General features: G+C 34.2%; 1 protein-coding gene across 1 annotated transcript in view; it reads right to left on the bottom strand.

The window, feature by feature from the left end:
- Nucleotides 1–1,462: 1,462 nt before the first annotated feature.
- LOC129242537 (dual specificity protein phosphatase 18) overlaps nt 1,463–21,127 on the bottom strand; it is a 34,589-nt gene continuing 14,924 nt past the window's right edge. Inside the window, exon 2 of the mRNA XM_054879228.1 lies at nt 1,463–2,517. Within this exon, the coding sequence (XP_054735203.1) occupies nt 1,920–2,517 (598 nt within the window). The 3' untranslated portion in view covers nt 1,463–1,919. The remainder of the gene's footprint in view (nt 2,518–21,127) is intronic.

The following is a 21,127-nucleotide window of genomic DNA, read 5'->3' as shown; positions in this document are numbered from 1 at the left end:
ATCATTTCGGTGGTAGACCATGGACTTTTCAATAGGACTCGTCACCGTCTCACACAGCTCGGGTTAACCAAGAAAGGCTAAAAAACCACGTTTTGAACTTCATAACATTCACACAATGGCTCTCAAATTCTCCAGCCGCAAATCCGATGAATTATTCTCTTTGGGCCCTTTTGGAGGGAAAAGATCGAACTAAAAGATTTACCAGTCTCGAGGCGCTGAAAAAAGCCATTGTCCGCGAGTGGGCCAAAATACCTGCAAGTCACATTCGGGCAGCTTGCCACTCGTTTCTGGACCGTCTCAAGGCAAAAGGTGGTCATATCGAGAAAAAGTAAATTGATTCTTAATTTTGTATTATTTTCACACATGTTTTACTTTTTTCCAAACTAAATTTGTTGCCTTTTTATTTGGTTACACTTCGAGTGCCGGACCCTGTAGATTTCAATAATTTTAAGGCATTGTTCTCATGCTATTTCTGCAACACCTTCTTAGTGGCCATAGTACCGTGATATTTGCTTTAATTTTAGAAGACTGTCTTCTTCTGCAGTAGTAAGGCCAAAGTTGTCTTGCTATTGTACATCTTGGATGGATGACCATCCTTTTCTTTCTGGACAAAGAAATTTAAAGTAAACTCCTCTTTGCATTAGAAAGAAAGTGCATCGCTCTCATTACCTTTAGCATTTCTTTACTATACACTGGAGAAAATATTGCTAATAGTGCCACTTGGCTTTGACAATAAATTCCCTCTTCGTTTCTATTGGTGACTTTATTTCTCAAGATTTAGCAGGCCTCGCAAATGCCTAAGACTTATGGTGGAAAAATGTTACTGGACCGACCCGAATTTATATTCAATGACTGTCCCATCGGCAGCATTCCCCTAAAATGTATAGGGAATATTTTATGCATTTACAATTAGAGTAGATGCCGGAAGGTCAATCCTCTTTTGGCATTTCTTTACGAAGATAGTACCCGGCTATGTCTATTTTTTTGTGTTTTTATTAATTTAGAGGCGTTTTTTAAGAGTGAAAGCTGAAGGGAATAATTATCTTAAAGTGAGCTATTTTTCGAAACTTAGTAGTGTCAGCGATTTGCGCAATTAAATTCATTATTGCTTCTATTTACCTTCTCTTCAATATTGTCAATAATAAATAATTCAACAAACCAAAAACTCCAAAATATTCTGCCAAAGCAATTTATGTGAAGGAAAACATTTCAAAACAGTCTTGTCTGCTGATTGTCAATTTTGCTGCTAATCTGCCATATGCGAAGTGGTAGATTAATTTTTGTGAATTTATTGCTAATCACTGCGTATGTGAACGCACTTTTTAGGTAGCATTCTCGGCAAAAACTATTGCATTTCAGTTATTTTTACTCTCTTTAGTGCTTTTGAGGATAAGATGTGTTTTTTACCAATTTTTGGCTTGACTTACCCATATTCCAATAGAGAGAAATACTTTGCACAAAATTATAAATTTTGTAAATTTTTATATTTGGTTGTTTTTTCTTAAAATTCTTCGAAAAAATAATAACAAGTATGTGCTAATAAAATACTGCAACTTTTACTTAGTTCAGCAAAAATCTACAAGCTCTCACAAGTACATAGATATGGACATATACATACATAGGTATATAGAATGAGGACATTCTGGGAACGATATTGATATACAGACATATATATAAATCTAGAAATCTACATCGAAACAGTAAAACTACAATAGGAAATTTATATTATGTATACTAGAAACTAATCGGGCCTAAGGCACATCAATACTTCACAAGTCGTTAAAACTTTCGCATCACACACTAAACATACATACATTAAAAATGCAACTTAACGCCGAATCATAGACTTTTAATTCTACCCTTTGGAATTCAGTTTTCTTTTTTACCCCCACAATCCCCTTTCTTCACAAATTTCTCATTTAATGTCGCTTCAATGCTTTGCGTTGCCGTTGATAGAACTCTTCCATCGCCCGATATTCCGGCTCGTAAACGTCTGGTATCTCCTTGTTCAACGATTCATAATAGACCATATTGACCGAGCATGTGCCTCGTAACTGTTCTTCATAGCGCCGCAACTGCTGGAAAAATCCTGTGTTCGGACGTATTTGTGGTCGAATGGCCTTGACGTGGTGGTAAGCGGCACGAAGTGACATACCGCCATATTTCATAAGGTACGCCAAGCACAGCGTAGTCGACCGACTTACACCCGCCACGCAGTGTACCAGTGATTTGCCGCCAAGTTGACGCACTTCTTCAATCATATCTGCCACCTCGTCGAAGTGCACCGACAGGTCCGAAGTGGGACGATCGTGAACACAAATGCGCAAGTAAAGGGGCTTAGTGACGCTGGAAAGCGGAGTGTCGGGCAACTCGGGCGCAACGTTGATGATGAAACGGACCTGCAGCTTATCCAGTACCATTGGCATTGCAACGCCTGCTCCACATAGATAGAGGCTGGGTAACAATTGTGAAATGCCCGGAAAAGGGGTGTGCGTGATAATGGGGGCGTGTAAGGAACTGAAAGAAAAGAACAAAAAGAAAAAAATCTATCAAAATATGAACAGGTTGAAGTGAAGAAATTACAACTTAAATATAAAAATATTTACAAAAAGATTCATTCCACTCAATGCTCATGAAAATTGATCTGTATTTTCCAGCCACAATTTTATATTTTAATATTTCTGTAATGAGCTGTATAATTTCAGCATCTTAAGACAAAATACTGCGCAATAAGTTTGTCGCTGCTTTTTGTTGAATACATTTTTGATCGCAAAGCTCTTTCTGTCTCGTAAAACCTGCTCTATTTGTGAAAAATTGTCTTTCAAAAATGCAGAGTACTTAATCAAAAATGTTTATAGGAGAATTATATGGTGAGAATAATTATAAATAAAATTTTTCTATGCACATTTTTAATTTCGACATATAAAAAAATCTGTTGTCAACATTTTAATTCACTGACTGGCTGCCAAAAATAAGTTTATACACTAATTTTTATGTCTTTATGTACTTCTACATATCCACATGTATGTAGGTTTTTATTGTGTTGCTCTTCAGCACTTTTATAATAGATATGTATGTATGTACTTATACATATTTTCAAGTCGAAAACAACCTGTCGAAATGAAATGAAAACATGAGACTTATTTTGCAAAAACAAAATATTTTATAAATAGAATAATTCAATAAACAAGTTCAAGGTAGGAGGAACTAAGTATTTATTTATCACATTTGCGTTGTAAAAACTTGTAATTATTGCAGATCGACACTTTGTACCCACTGAAGTGTGAACCACAGATTATGTTTTGGAGCACAAATCGAACCTTTGCAAGTATAGCAAAATTATTATAAATATTTTTTTTATTAAAAAGTGTGCAAGTTCCAATCTGTTTTGCGTATATTATAATTTTCATTTCCAAATTAGGTGAGAAATGCGATATACATACATACATACTCCCAAAAGCGATCACAACCTTTTCAACAAATTTATAGTTAAATTTTTCAAAAACCCTACTTACAAATACTATACCGAAAATGCTAAGTTTTTAGAGCTTAAGAAGTTAGGTCGCTGAAGAAATTTCCAAAAATAAATATTTTTCTAGCTTAAAGAAGCACCAATAACTAAAAATTGGCTAATCAAAAAATTGAAGGGGGATAAATGTTTAAATACAGTTGTTTTAAGTTTTCATGCAGCCACTCTCAATTCGATAAAAAACATTTTAATATCACCACAGGGCACCAAAACTCGGTTTTTCTCAAAAAAAGAATTAGGTTCAAAATCGGCCAGAGTCGCAATAGTTGATCGAATGGCTTGAAATTTCAACTGTATATTTAAACTTGCATTCTACATGGAAGTGCTTAAGGATTTTTTCAATATTTATTTACATATTCTTATAAAAAATTTTAGCTAAAGAGAAGCGCCAATTTTGCAAAAATATCAAAAGAATCTTACGTCTTCTATAGTCATAAACAACAATGCTTGAGAACGTAAAACAATAATACAAAACATAAATATTATTCGAATGAATTGTTTTTATTATAATCTGGTAGATAATTTAATGGAAATGATTTTTTGAGTAGGGCATGCGGCATATCTCCACCGCAGCTACCAGTAACAATCGATCAATCCAAATTTTCACTACTTTTTTCAATAAATCGGACTAATAAATCTAAATGAGCCCAATCAGCAAAAATGCGACGTAAACGATGGCTATTTTAGTTGCCAGCAGTTCTTGCACGAGCTGTATTTTATAAGCACGGAAGCCAAGATATTTTCGTAAACTTTTCCACGTAGTCGAAGGAGAACGAGGACGAATCGAAATTTCGCCGTCTTCTTCAACATTTCACTCCATGAACTTCGCAAACAGATTAATTTATTTCTTCTTTTTTTTCAAATTAAATTTCCACAGCTTGGAAGCGTTTTTCTGGCGTTGAAAGCTTCAAGATGACTTGCCAAACCTTACTGAACAGAAATGTCAACACCGTTCGCAATTTTCAGCTGTCAAATCAAAAAACTAAAAAACACCCAATATAATCGAAATAAAATATCTGCTTCACTGTAAATTAAAAATTGCAGGTGCTGTTAGTCCAACTGCGCACCTTTACAAAACGGCTTCGTAGAAAAGGAAAACTGTGCAGCCACTACTTTATTATAACACAGACATATGTACATATGCATGTATTAAACCCTGCAACAGAACTTCTCACACATCAGAAAATAGCAAATCTGACTCGTTAGTTTTTCACCACCAGGTCAAGATCTTTTTTAAACGACCTCAGTTTCATATACATACATATGTAGAACCCAGATTTAAAAAAATTGTCCTAATTTTATAAAATTATATGACGTATCAAATGAAATAAGAATGTCAAGAGAAATCAAAAATATACATGTACATATTTATTTTTTCGCCAAAAGTGTGAAAAATGATTTTGAAATTTTTGTCATAGACAAAGTGTATAAAATGAAAGGGTAACGTCGAGAGAATTAAAAAAAAACATTTTTTTAACAATCCTTCCCAAAAGTACGAAAAAAGTTTTTTGAAATTCAATTCGTACTTCAATATCCGCGAAGATTTTCATGGTTGTTGGTATCAATAGTGATAAATAAATGGGCCCATTTTCATTAAATGCTTGCATCGCGATACCGACTCAAAAAACCTCATCCAAGCTTGGTATACCTCATTGAAACTCGACTTTAATAGTATTGAAGTTGGAATAAAAGCCACGCCCACTTTTTGAATGCTAAGACCAAATTTGCGTTCGTCTGTCTGATGCTGTACCTGAAGCGATAACTCTCAGCGATATGTCCCATTTACACAGGGACACATTTGGAAAGGAAACATTTTGTTCGGGGGTGAAGGACGGCCGCGGAAGAGAGAAGGGAATTTGTCTCCTGTACTGGCGACACACTTTGTGCTTCTTATTCGTATTTCTTATCTTAAAGCAATTTTTGACAGTTGCTTCATTCATTTTCTTCTTTTGTGGGAGAAAGTTGTATGTTCTATGTTGGTTTTCAATCAAACGGAAGATATCAACGATGACAAACATCCGAACGCTGCTTGGGAAATGCAGGATTATTTTTGCTAGTAAAGTAGGTTTAATTTAAAAAAGTTATGGGACATTTTTATGTTGAATTCTAATTTTTCCCACCATTTCTTGATACTCAAGTTAATTTGAAGTTAATTATTTATATATGAAGTATTTTTAATTTAATTTTTTTTATTGAAGTGCAAAAATTTAATATATATAATATATATGTACGTGTATTGGGTTGGGGAAAAGTAATGTCGTATTTTGTCAATTGAGTGCGACATTTAAACATATCTTGCGTTGTACTTATTGCATCGAGTCACACTAAACGGCGATTTGAAGACGACAATCTGTACTACAAGTGTCTCTTTGACAGTGTTGTGATCATACGTTTCAGTCTTAAGTTATAGCGCGTCAAAGATGGAGTCCACCAAGCAAGAAATTCGTCATATTTTACGTTTTTACTACCTTAGTGGTAAAAATGGAACGAAGGCGGCGGCAAAAATTTGTGAAGTTTATGTGCTTGATACTGTAACAATTCGCACATCACAGCGTCGGTTCGATCGATTTCGTTCTGGTGTAGTAGATGTCGAAGATGCACCCCGTACTGGTAGGCCAATCGTCATAGAGACTGATATAATCGTTGAAATTATCCAAAGATACCGGCATGTGAGCATTCGCTCGATTAGTCAGGAACTAGGTGTAGACCACAAAACCGTTTGGAACCATTTTTAGAAGATTGGATTAAAAAAAAGCTGGATGTTTGGGTGCCACACGTCTTGACGCAAAAAAATCTCTAGGACCGAATAAGCGCTTGCGATTCTCTGCTAAAACGGAACGAATCGACCCATTTTTGAAGCGGATGGTTACTGGTGATGAAAAGTGGATCACGTACGACAACGCCAAGCGAAAAAGATTATTTAAATTATTTAACCAGTTTGCATTCCTCATTGAAATATTTAAGAAACTGTTGTCGAATGCTCTCTGCCTTACATGTAAGCGGGTTCTAGGGTATATCCGAACCAGACGATGCTAAAGTATTAAATGTCAAAATGTTGCCGAAAATAAATTTGCCCATGTGACCGCGAATGAAACATTAAAAGAGAATTTCCAGTGTCTCCCTTCGAGATGTCCTCGTGTGTAAATCGGCTCTTTTACCTCTCGTTTATGAGTTTGGTTGATTCCACAAATTAGCAGCAAGCTCAAATAAAAGTTTACTTAAATGCACGCGGCTACATAAAGTTCGCTCCGGATCGAATTTACCAGTTGTTTACTTGTTTATAGTCAATTTTTATAGCGTAAAAAAAATTATTCCCAATAGTTGTAAAAGTTGTTCCCTTATTATCGTGGTTGATAACAAGATACACGTACATATGCATATATGCACTGTGATACCCCAAAACAGGGGAACCCACTCGATACATTTGATTCCAAGTAGCCAAAGCTGATGCTTATTGTAGCCAGTTATTTGTAGCCAAGTATTTGTACGTATGTATGTATATATATATGTACATTTATGTATATACATATTTGTTTAAAGGAAAGCAGTTGGTTATAAAGTTCCCGCCTTTCTCTAACGTGCTTTTACAGTGCACTATGAGCAACTTGGCTAAACGCAACCAGGTACTTCTTGCTCATGCATTTTGTTATACGGTTGCACGGATGTTTAGGCCGTCGGCGATTCTATGTATGTACATAAATGCATATGTATGTATGTATATTTAATATGCGAATTCCAATTTAGCTTGAGACAAGTACTTGTACCAACGGTCTTCATCAATTTTGCTTCCCTTCAACCTTAAAAATTGTTTTATTTAATTTTGCTAACAGTCCGCAATTTTGCAAATATTTGCTATTTCTCAAAGCTGTGGGCTAAGTGTTCAATAAATAATATAAACAATGTGGTGTGATAAAAACAATTGAACTACGTCCATACGTATATACGAGTAGTTCCTACTCAGTCCTACTGATTCCAACAAGCAAAACAAAAAAATATACAAATATTTCAACATTAGAATTCAAGTATAAACATAGATCAGGAATGACGTTGGAGCCGTGGGAGAATCTATGGTGCGACTAAATGTTTACCACATTAGTAGATGACGTAAAAATGAATAGTTATAAACAAATATAACAATGCAATAAAAATAGTGTACGCATACATTTTTATTTAAAATATAATTAAAGCTATTTTTGAAGATAAACAGAAATAGGCTTCCTCTAGTATGCGAAAAAAGTGAGGTAAACAAATTTAAAAGTGTTGAGTAAAAGATATTAAAAAAATTTCAAAATAAGTCTGCGTAAACATTAAACAACCCATTTCCTTTTTGTCCTTTTTACTTTACTTCAGTTTTTGTACGCCACCATTTTTCTTCTTTTGTAGCCGGAGCGAAACAAGTATTTACACTTTCTTCTTTTTTTGTGTTTGGTAAAATTTTTGAATGAAAATTTATTTGTTTACGAATATTTTCTGCTATTCCATCATAGTTCTCATTATTTTTCATTTCAATTTCCTAATTGACGTCACTGGACTTTTTGTTTATCTGCTTCGCTTCAGTTGTCTTCAAAAATACATGGATGGCTCATCATCATACATACATATATGTAATATGTATATACTTCACGTATGCAAGTTAAAGTTTCATTTACTAATTTTTATTTAAAAAAAAACGGCGGACTTGCGTCCGCTTTAGTCTTTATTGGTTTAAATGAAACTTAAGATTAATTACATTCATTCCTTTAACTTAAAATTATACCTATTATGGTCTACAGGTCACGTTGCACTTGCATGTGCCTTATTAATTGGTTATTGCTGACTTATATTTTGGCAATTGCTGCTGACTGTTGTTTACTTGGCTTTTGTCAACAGCTCATGAATCGTCAGCAATTCTTCGGTTGCTCGTGCGGAGTTATTGACCGACTGTTGTAAGCTATTGTGTTAACTCTCCCATCCTTAAATGCGTTCGTCCACGAGCGCTCTAAAAGTAGGGTAGATTATGTTGGACTAATATCTTTTGGGGCTGGTATCTCTGTTTCGGGATTCACGATTACTGTGGTTAATAATTTTTTATTTTTTGCTTTCCTAATAGCCAAAAGTGTTAAACTAAGTGTAAAAAGAAAAGCAATAAAGATAGTAGCATTAGATACCCATGTTTCTCTTCGTATTCTATGAATTATTTTTATGTTCTTTAAATGTAGTTCTTGAAGTGACTCTAGAGATAATAGGTTAAGTCTCTTCTCTTCTATTGGAGATTCTTGTATTATGGCGGGTATAGGCGTCATATAAGATGCTTCCAGATTCTTATATACTTTTTCGTTGATTTTTATTGTAGTGTTGTCAAATCTTATAAGGAAGGTTCCACTTAGCTCATATCTCATGGATTCTGTTCTTATAGTTTCGTTTACATTATTGAGAAGAATAAGTCCTTCTGATATTTCTTCAATGCGTTGAACATGGTGAATATTACTGGTTGTGCAAGTTGGTCTTTGATTAGTCATGATATTTTTAATACATTTATCTTTACTTAGATCTATAATTTGGTTTCTTTTACAAATTTCAATTTTATTATATTTTAAGCAATTATTATTTATTGCATATATTTCGTTTTCACTTACAAACATTTGTTTAAAAGTTAAATTTATAATAGAATCATTTTTAATAATTGGTTTTACAATAATATTATTATATAAAATAGGATTTGTCAAAGGAATTTTAATTATGTATAAGAGGTTTCTGTTATTACTTAATATATTAACATTTGCCAATTCTAAAGCTTCCTCTATATTGTTAAAGGGCATGTTTTCTTTTTTCAATTTTTCTATAGCAAAAGTCATCTCTTCTTTATTTAATAGGAATGAATTTATAATATTATTTTTAGCCCATTGTATGGCATACTTTATATTAACAATTGTTTCTTTTATCAATCTTACTTTATTTCTTAAAATTTCTATTTCTTCATTAATAAATGCTTCGTCCTTTCTTATTGCATTTGAAAAATCATTTACCAAGCCTGTAATGTTGTTCAGTCTGTTAGCGAAATCCGTATTTATTATCATTTGCTTCTCAGTATTGTCAGCTATTTCGTTTAGTGTCTTATAAATAAGTTCAGCGTCATCATGGTCGGGTGATCCTGCAATGAGTTTCCAAATTTTTCCTAAAGTATCTATTGATCTGACGTTTCTTTGTGGTGTCATGATCCTAAGAGTCGCCAACAGATCCAAGCTTTGATTTAGTTCAAGATACATGGTTGGATATAATGGATTTGTCTTTAAAATATTTTTATCAACGTATTTTTTTGTGTTATACAAACAGTCATAATATGATTCAAGATTAATTGGATGTATGAATTTAAAACTTCCGTCCTGAATTTTCCCGTAGCCGTTGGCTATAGTTACAACGTAGGAGTCAGTGTAGTTATGTATTTGAACCTCTGCCCTCAGCATTGGCAACAGCAATCTAAAAAGCCAAAATTAAAATATAAATTTATTCTTTCTTTGCCTTTTGTCTATCCTAGCTCTTTATAAGATCTTTATGTACAATTCTGTTTGATTCTGTTAACACAGTACTTTTTCTGTTTTCTAAAACGATTTCCTCCTTATATCGAGGTGACAATTTCGTACCCAGTCTTCTATTGATCCTAACATATATTTTTTTGTCCTTTTGGATAATCTTTAAATGGTTTCCTGCTTTTGTTATGAACCCTAATGTCTTTCTGTTGTTTTTTTACAATTGCCACTATATTCTCTCTCCTAGCTCTTTCATATTGCTCTGGACTAGTAGATACTCTTCTTCCAAAGAAAAGTTCAATTGGCTTTTTTCCCGTAGTGGAGTGAATGGTGTAGTTGTACTCATAGACTGCTCTATCTAACAATTCTTCAAAGTTTCTATGTATTTTCTCTGTTTTTAAACAACGCATAATTTCTCCTAAGGTCGAATGGAAGCGCTCCACCTGGCCGTTTACTGAACTCTTGTATGGTGGAGTTTTGTATATTAGTATGTTTAGTTGGTCTTCTAGCATAAATTGGATTGAATCGGAATTTAGTGATTTTTCGTTGTCTAGCACAACAATTCTAGGTACTCCAAAATTAAAAAGTATTTTCCTCAGTGGTTCCCGAATATCCCCGATTGATCTTGATTTTATGGGCGTTGCCTGAACATACTTTGTGAGTTTATCTATCGCAGTGAGTATAAAGTTTTTTTCGGTAGTCCAAATATCTACATAAAGTATTTCTCCCGCATATTGAGGAACTGGAGTTGGTGATATATTGAATTTATTAGGATGACGGTCATATTTTGCTTCTTTACATATTTTACACTGGCTTATTATTCTGTTAAGTTTTTCACTCATTTTTGGAAAGTAGAAAGTTTCTATCAGCTGCATTTTATTCTCCCTAGCATTACGGTGTGCTCTATTATGAACTCTGATTATCTCTTCTTCCTGCCTTTCAGTGTCAGTTAAATCTTCTACTTTTGTCTGCGTATGTCTGACCCTATACTTTAAAAAATGAAGTGGATATATCGCCTGAATTCTCCCCAGTATACCCTCACAAGTAAACAACCCGTTTACAATAGATGGATTAAGGTATTTCTTCAGGATCCTTACTAGTTCATCATCTGTGAAATTTGGAGCTGTTATAACATGTCTATGGTATGTTGGAAATGGTAACTTAAATTGGTATTCATTTGACTGGTTTAAAAGAATTAAAATTTGGTTCTTAAATGCGTTAATAGGACATTCCACTGAAGGAATCAGGTTTTCGCCTGAACTTTCGTCACTATGTACCGTGGCTGTTAAAACATTTACATCTGCATCCCTATTACATGGAGGCCTCGAAAGGGCATCTGCTACCACATTACCCTTTCCGGGTTTATACTGGAGTTCGTAGTTGTACTCCTCCAGTATTGCTTTCCAACGCTTCATTTTTGCGTTGTTATTTTTATTGCTTAAAGCGTACGTTAGTGGCTGATGATCGGTATATATGATTACCTTAGCGCGGCCATACAAATAGTTCCTCAGCTGATTTAAAGACGAAATAATGGCCAACATTTCCCTTTCATTGGCCGCATAGTTTTCTTCGGTCTTATTGAGGGATCTTGAAATGAAAGTGATTGGCCTATTTTCCTGGCTAAGAACGGCTCCTATAGCGTAGCTAGATGCATCAGTTGTAAGTTCAAAAGTTTTATTAAAATCTGGGAATGTCAAGATCACGTCCCTGGATGACAATATAGCCTTCAGTTTATCAAAAGCTTCTTTTGCAGACGTATCGAGTTCTATCTTTTTTTTGCTGGATTGGTTTCGGGACACACGGCCCTCTTCCCCTCTTAAAAGGTTTGTCAGAGGTTTTGCTATTTTAGCATAATCCTTGACAAAACGGCGGTAATAACCGGATAAACCAAGAAAAGATCGAAGGTCTTTCAATGTATTGGGATAGGGAAAATTTGCTATGGCTTCTACTTTTTTCGGGTTTGACTGTACCCCTTCCTGGGAAACGACAAATCCTAGAAATTCTACCTTGGTTTTAAAAAACTCACATTTGTCAAGCTGAACTTTCATGTTAGCTTGATGTAAGGTTTGAAAAATCTTATTGATATCACTGCTATGTTGATCCTCACTAGGGCTGAAAATGATTATGTCATCAATGTAGACATAACACCTAACTCCAATATGAGGGCGCAGAATTTCATCCAGTGCACGCTGAAATATTGCCGGAGCATTCTTGAGTCCAAAGGGTAACCGAGTGAACTCGTATTTACCATTATTAATGGAGAATGCTGTTTTTTCTATATCCTTTGGCCGTAATGGTATTTGGTGAAAGCCACTTTTCAAATCTAACACTGTAAAATATTTACTTCTTCCCAATTGTGCTAATACCTCATTGATTTCTGGTAAAGGGTATTTATCCGCTATGGTAATTGCATTTAACTTACGATAGTCGATGACCATACGAAATTTCTTTTCCCCACTAGCGTCTATTTTTTTTGGAACAATCCACACCGGTGAATTGTATGGGGATTTTGATGGCCTAATAATTCCATCTTCCAATAAAGCTCTCACCTGATCTTCTATTTCGTCTTTCAAGCCCATAGGATAAGGGTATGTCTTAGAGTAAATTGGGTCTTCAGTCTTCGTCCGAATTTCTCCTATTATTTTTGTGGTATAAGTTAGTTTTTCGTCCGGAGTAGAAAAAAGATTAGCGTAAGTCGATACAGCTTTATTAAGCATGGTTTTTTGTCGTTGTGTCATGTGGTTAGTCCGAATTGAAGTCATATTAATGCTATCTGTTGGAAATTGTTTCAAAAAAATTTTCTTATCGTTTCCTAATTTCATATAGCTATGTTTGGTATAAATTATGGCGTCAAAGGTTTTGAGAGTGTCATTACCAAGGATGCCATGAAAAGTCCTTAGTTCTGGAAGTAAAAAAAACTTAATTGGTACGTCCGTTCTTCCGAATAATGTGGCGTTCGTGTGAAATTTAATGTCTACTTTACCTGCAATTGAATTTGCATAAAAGTTTTTTTTGTTTGGAATGGGATTTTTTACAAGATCTGGTCGTATATAATTTTTGTTCGAGCCCGTATCGATTAGAATTTTAAGGATTTGTCCGTTGTCCCTCTTATACTCAAAATATGGAAGAGTGGACGAATTTAGTCTAAAAAATGAATCTCGTCAACGTTGTCATAGTCGTAATCATGTAATGTTTGTTCATGAGAAATGTCTTCTGTTGGTTCCTGGTAAATTTCGTCCGTGTCCTGTTTTTCCGTAGTATGGTCAATCTCGGATCTTAAGTGAAAGTTTCTGCTTTGTTTCCGGGCTTCTGTATTCTGTAGTGGTGGTGGTCGTTTGCCAAGGAATCCATTGTTTGAAGGTCTGTTCATGTAATTAATATTTTTCGTCCTAATACTTTGGTCCACGTCCATGGGCTCAGGCCTTGGTGGTGGTTTCGGTGCAAAAGGTCTTGGTGGTATATAATTTTGATATTGGTTATATTTAGGAATAGCACCTTGATGCTGATAATTTCTCTGTCCTTGGTTGAACATATCTCTTCCTTGAATTGTATCTGGAATTCTATTAGGTCGAGGTGGCGATGGAATGTATGCCAACTCAGGATGAAAATTATTCTGATTTCGTAAAGCAGATTGATTTCGTGAAGAATAAGAAGGAAGTTGGTGTCTCGAAGAATATAGAGTAGATTGATTCCTTGAAGGAATGGTACTAAAGTTCCTATTTGATCTCAAGTTATGAGCATAATTTGTCCTAAAATTCTGATTCTCTAACTTTAAACATAAGTGCAAAGCATTGGGCAAATCTGTAGGTTCCTTTATTGCGAGAAGTCTTGGTAAATCGCCTTTTAGGCCTCGAACAAAGGTGTCCAAAGCTTTGTCCCTATACGTCTGAGTAAGTAGACACATAGATTCATGTCCTACATCCATTGAACTTATTTTATTTAATATCAAGGACAAATGATTATACACTCTTTGATAAAAATCTTGTATTGTTTCTGCACCTTGAATCAGAGAAGTCATCTGATATTCCAAAGTGCTGACGTCCCTCTTGTCTGCATAATGCATAGTAAGGCAACGTGAGATACTGTCCCAGTTGAGAGGTGTGTTATATGACTCAAGTATAGCGTCCGCATTGCCAATGACCTCATTCCTTATAGTATTCAATATGCCAAAATACTTTGGTGTACCCTTAAGATGTTGGTATATGCCTAGTATTCTATCAACAGATTTTCTCCAGGAACTGTATTCCCCTGGTTGACCAGAAAAGTCCCTAAGACATCTAACGACGTCTGGTATCTTATCCAAGTCACTCAAAGTTCCCCTGTGTTGAGGGTCAATCACTTGATCCTGATTAATTTCGGCAGCAGAAATCCTAGCCTGCTCCTGAATAGTCTCAGTTATTATCCTCCTAATTTCTTGTTGTAACTCTGCCATATTAACTCCCTGATTCTGTGGCGCATTCAAGACAGATGGCCTAACAAGGTTGTTTGGGTTTGACATTATTAAATTTAACAAGGACCTCACTATGTTCGTCAAAACAAATATTTCCGTAAAAAAATGTTTTTGCAGAACTTATTTTGTAATTTGTATGCAAATGAGTTAAAAGGTTTCCCGAACAGGCACAAATAAACAAAACAACAAAACAAACGAGGCAAACAAACACACAAGAACTTCAATGAAAATGTGTATGCTATTGATTGTAATCTTCTTGTAAATTTCAGTTATAAATTTAAATTTCTTTATTTTTGAATAATAATAAAAAATTTACTTCACATTAATCTTTCGTTAATTAATTTTTTTAATTTTATAATATTCTTTATCTTCAATTACTTTCTCTTTTTTTTTTTTTTTAAAATAACTTTATATATTTTATTTGTATTTATTATTTAATTTATATTCACTTTTATCAAAAAACAGTTTTTGAACTTATCTTTTTCCTTGTTTTAATTAATTTCTTCAATAATAATATTTTAATTCACTTTCTTTTTTTTTCAAAAAACAACTTTTTAATTTCCTTTTCCTTTTTTTTGTTTTTTTTTTTTAAATATACTTAAATGTAAACTTACAATAACATCAGCATCGCGTTCTCCTAATTTGTGATTGGTTGGTGACTCCAGTTGTTCCTTTTTATCCCACGAACGGGTGACTCAGGCCTTCGGTACACACTTCACAAGAAAAGGACGGCGATGGGTTATTGGTGGTGTTTGTTGGAACCCAGTCAGGAACAAATTTTTAAGTGTAGTCGGATGTAATGGCTCCTATGGAGGTTTTTATTTTACACACTCACTTTTTAATTTCTTTCTTAAAAAATTACTATTTTTTAATATGATTATCCTGCTGGGCCCCACGTTGGGCGCCAGTTAAAGTTTCATTTACTAATTTTTATTTTAAAAAAAACGGCGGACTTGCGTCCGCTTTAGTCTTTATTGGTTTAAATGAAACTTAAGATTAATTACATTCATTCCTTTAACTTAAAATTATACCTATTATGGTCTACAGGTCACGTTGCACTTGCATGTGCCTTATTAATTGGTTATTGCTGACTTATATTTTGGCAATTGCTGCTGACTGTTGTTTACTTGGCTTTTGTCAACAGCTCATGAATCGTCAGCAATTCTTCGGTTGCTCGTGCGGAGTTATTGACCGACTGTTGTAAGCTATTGTGTTAACTTGCATAAGTCTGTACTATATACAGTGTACTCTCTCTTAAACGGACACCTAAGGGACTGGAAAATTTGTCGGCTTATAGGAGGCGTGTTAAAAGTAATTTGAGATGATCTTTAATCTTTAATAAATTTTATTTTTAAACCTAAATATTTGACAAAATAAACAGAATTTTAATTAATATAGAGAAAAATGAAAAATATAAAAGATAAATTCAAATAAATTTAAAAAAGTTGGAAATTTTACCTTAGCGAGTTTTTCCTTCAATTTCAATATCTTGAATTTCTATTTGAAGATCAGTAGACAATTACACTCTTTGAATTCGATGATATAAAGAAAAATCATTTAGTTTTCTTAGAACTAAATAAACCTTGTTATAGGAAGTCAAGTTGCCGTCAATCTCATTTTCTGCAATAGTTTATGTTCCGAATAGTTGGCCAGCGATTTCAAAAACTGTGATTGTTTTAGTGAATGACGAAAAAACCAACGCAGTTACCTCGTTATTGTTATTTTAAAATTAAGCCAAAGACATTCTAAATAATAATCATAACCTATTGTATAATCAAAAGAAAAATAAGTTTTAAACTCCTAGATAAATAGAAATGTATGTTAGGATAGTGCTAAATAATCTAATTTTAACATAACTTTGTAAACTCCTATGTTAAAATGATTTTGGGCAATAAATGAAATGAAATGAATGAAATGAAATCATCTGAACAACGACTAACCTCACTTTACACATTTTGTATTCATTTCATTCGCCTCTCTCTCTGTCAAATCGCCCATGACGTAACAGCGAAAGTTACTCTCACAATTTTGCTCAAGCCTTGTAATCTATGATATTTGGGTTGTCCGCTCAAGAGAAAAAAAGTTTAATTCCTCTGCTTAAAGAAATTGCCCGCTTAAGAGAGATGTTCGTTAGGAGAGAGTGTACTGTGTTATATGTACTTATAAGAATCATGACGCTTCAGACAGCTTAAAAATCATTGCGTATACATTTGTGTGTGTGATGGTCGATTTGGTTTAAATGTATGAGATTTCTTTATTTTTTAAATTTTGCTATTTTTACCAAATTGAAACTAAAAATAAGGCAACAAGAAATACTTATGAAATTCGTCGGTGCCGGAAATGTCTGCAGGCATAATGGAGTTCGCGACAGAAAAACGCCCTCGCAGGAAACATTTTTTTAATATTATATAAACATTAAGATAGTTTTGGTTTTTAAGTTATTAAAAAGTGTTGTCTTCCCACATTCTGTTTCGTGCAGATATTCTAATTTTCAATACTCTACGAACGAAATTGAATTGAAAACACTGAGTCCAACCTAAACTTTTTATGCTTTGTTCTTCCTACACAAAACATGAACGCTTCATTTGATAAACAATTGTATAAAATCTTACTAAATATTTTAAAAATATGAATGCCTTCCTGAATACTAACCATTCCTGATATTTCCCAATTTCTAACATTTTTTGATTTGAATTCCCGCAAAATCAATTTGACAGATATGCAGCGTTTTTTGCGATGAGTATGTGAAATTAGTCGAATTTAAGTCAAGTGGTTTAACAAAATAGCTGGATTTGAATATTTAATGAAAGCGTCAAAAGGTTGATGTAGGATTACTTCTCTTGCAGCCTACATACATAGATGCTACCTACGGTTTCGCCCGCATATAGACTTCAGTTGTTTAGGGGCATGTAGGGGCCTGTATGCACGTAAGCAAGATTTCTTTCATTGCCGGCCAAAATTGTGCAGCTTCTGACTAAGTAAATCAATTACGCTTTCTACTAAGTTCCACTGGGTACTTCCACTAAGCCCGTGCAAAAGTGATATCAAATTTTTGGAATTTTATATTTCTTATGAAAATTTCTGTATGCGAAGTGTGTTCAAAAAGTATCGCGAATTTTGAATTTTCGCAGGTTACGTATATTCGAATTTCGATTTTTTTGTGGTGATATGTTGGTACTCATGTCTATCACTCATGTCGACGAGTTCGGCCATTTTGAATAATCAGTTAATTGTTCACAGCTGCTTTGCTTCCACGTGTTTCGGCTCGTGTTCGACTTTTACCTATTCAAAAAGATGGATCAAAGAACCTGTATTGTGAAAAACGAAATTAAGGGCACGGATGCATTCCGAATGTTGACTGTGTCATACGGAGAAGCTACTTTGGATCAAAGCAACGGTTATCAGGGGTACAATATGTTCTCAGAAGGTCGAGAAGAGTGAACGACGAAAAGCGTGTCGGACGCCCGAGCACTTCAACAACAGACGCAAAAATTGATGAAGTGAAGAAAATGGTATTGGCCAATCGTCGAATCACCGTAAGGGAAGATCCTCAGCATCTAGACATATCGATTGGCTAGCGCCATTCGATTTTTTTTCAGTGATTTAGGCATGAGACGGATCGTGGCAAAATTCGTACCAAAACTGCTCAATTTCGACCAAAAGCAGCATCGCATGAACATTGCTAATGAGATGTTGGGCCCTATCCGCGACGACCCAAATTAGCTCCAGAGGGTCATAACTGGTGACGAATCGTGGGTTTATGGTTATGACGTGAAAACCAAAGCTCAATCATCTCAATTGAAGCTGCCGCAGGAACCAAGACCGAAAAAAGCGCGCCATGTTCGGTCGAATGTAAAAGTTTTGCTTACCACTTTCTTCGATTGCCACAGGGTAAAACGGTCAAAAAGGAATAATACCTGCAAGTTATGCGCAATTTGCACGAACCAATCCGCCAGAAACGCCCGGATTTATGGAAGAACAAAAATTGGGTATTGCATCACGATAACGCCCCTGCTCACACATCGTTGCTTGTGAGCGACTTTTTGGCCAAAAACAACACACTAATGATGCCACAGCTACCGTATTCCCCAGATGTGGCCCCCTTTGACTAGTTCTTGTTCCCGAAACTGAAGAGGCCAATGAAAGGCCGCTACGCTACGATTGACGAGATAAAGACGGCATCAAAGGAGGAGCTGAACAATTTAAAAAATGATTTTTGAAGTGCTTCAAAGATTGGAAAAAACGTTGGCACAAGTGCATAATATCTCATAGGGATTACTTTGAAGGGGACAAAATAGATATTAATAAATAAATAGATAATTTTTGAAAAAACACAAAATTCGCGATACTTTTTGAACACACCTCGTATATCTGCATATGCACTTCCACAGGTAATACGGGCAGTCCACTTTTAAGTGCAAATAACTTGAATTATATGATTTGCAAATCACAATAGCAACGCTACAAAAAATTTATACAGGGCTACCGGGAAAGTCGTTCTAGATACTTAAAGATATTATTATTTTGGTGATTTCTCATAGCTAAAATAATATACTACTTTTGGAATTAATATACAGAATAGTTTCCATAAAACATTTTTTTCGTAACATTTTTTTTACTAAAAAATTGTAAGTTCAAAAGTATTTTTAATTTTTAACTGCCAGTGCTTTGTTCAAATAGTATTTTTAGTAATCGACATACCCTTTAATAGAAAAAAATCACACGGTTCAACGAGCTATTTAGATAAAGTGAACATACTGCAAAAAAAAAATGGTTAATAATCTTTAAAATCGAATATCTCGAAGGAGGTTAAATTTTGGACATCATGTCATATAACCAAATTAATAAAAAATAACCCAAATAAAAATGGATTTTTATGATGGGACAGGATCAGAGGAACTCAGGGAAAAGAGAGCATACTTAAGAACAAATTTTTATATTCGTTCAATTTTATCAATAGAGAATTGGTGGCACGGTCTCCAATTAAACACTGCATATTCTAATGTACATCGCACAAATGCAGTAAACAGCAACTAAGGTGTATAAGGGTCCTCACATTTCGAGTAATTCCTTTTTACCAAAAAAGCCAAAAGAGTACGCGTTTGATAGAAAGTAGTCTATTTATTAAAAAAATGTAAAACGTGCATAGAAAACAACCGCAATAGCTTTGATTTTTTCAGCAGATTGAAATATATCATCACCACATCACCTGATATTGTTCCAGATCTTACACTTTACGACAAATTTGTATTATACGAACTTGAAATATAAATTATTTTTTTCCACTACTAAAGTAAATTGTCCTAATTGAGCTTCCTTTTGGCCGCTAGAGTGCTGCAAGCTCTTAAATTTCCTGCCTTCTATTTTGGTGAATTTTCACAAAAGATTTCATTTATTTTTCGTCCCTTTTTAACAGTTTGTTTTCTTACGCTTTTATTTGTTTTGGTTAACAAAAAAAATAAAGCATTTTTCCCAAAAATAAAACTTACAAGCAGCAATTATGTAAATAATAATGAATATATTCGGACGTACATAGATTTCTTCATTTACCATTTCGTATTTAACTTTCAAAATCATCCTATATTTTGCTTAAAGGCGATGCACCAGTAAGTGGATATGTAAATACTTTCTTTTTTATACATACGCATGTGTGTGTAAATGCATTCTTGTATATCGGTTGTAAAATCATGGTTCATTAGCCCGAGACCAATGAAAAAATAAATACAGTAAATACTCGCGCGAAATCGCTAAAATGATAAATAGTCAAGAAAGCAATAAAATAAATTTTTTATAAATTAACCAAATTTGTGTTGCTGCTGCAATTTAATTGTCATTCACACATCAAAAAGCACAACAAAAAAGCGAAAACATGCCGTACACTAAATTGCAGCTTGGTGGCAGCAACTTGTGTGTTTATGTATATGCAACACATATACCTGGTCATATGACGAATATTTAATGTGCATGCCCATGTATGTATGTATGCATATCTTTCTAGTAATCAAATAACAAATATTTATTTGCAAAAACAAAGAAACAAAACTTTTGTCGTTGTTTGTACGTTTGCTTGGCGAGCAAATATTATGCGCGAAATTCCTTTGGCTTGCGGCCAAATTTAATCATCATCAACACTTTCACTAGACGACAAACCCAAAACAAAACTAATAAAAAAATTAATATTTTGCGGTCTTCAGATTTTATTTTAATACATACCTACATGTACATATATATACTGTATGAATATTATTTGGTGTTGTTGGAGTTTATGAATTTCACTTTTTTTATCACACAGTTATTTGCTATGCAAGTATGTATGTATGTGTGTGTCATTGGATAATTATTGCATTTGATTTATATGTTTGTTTTTGATACTTAATATCAACATACTTGACATCATTTTCCGATTCCCTTTACATACGCACACACCATACATATGTACATATACAAGCCACTGAACTATGTTGAAAAGGTGGTAAAGTATACCGCATACTACGCACTAAGTAGGTACAAAAATGGGTGTACTCGTAAGTTATTGGGCTGAATATGCAGTGTTTGTCCCTAAAAAATATAAACAATTTTTTGTTGTGAGCAATTCAGAGAGTGAGCGTCGGTTCGAGTCTCGGTGAAAGATCAAAAAATTAA

Source organism: Anastrepha obliqua, chromosome 3 (assembly GCF_027943255.1).
Source record: "Anastrepha obliqua isolate idAnaObli1 chromosome 3, idAnaObli1_1.0, whole genome shotgun sequence".
NCBI lineage: Eukaryota > Metazoa > Arthropoda > Insecta > Diptera > Tephritidae > Anastrepha > Anastrepha obliqua.
The sequence above is the reverse complement of the archived record's forward strand: the minus strand, read 5'-3'. Positions and strand labels throughout refer to the sequence as shown.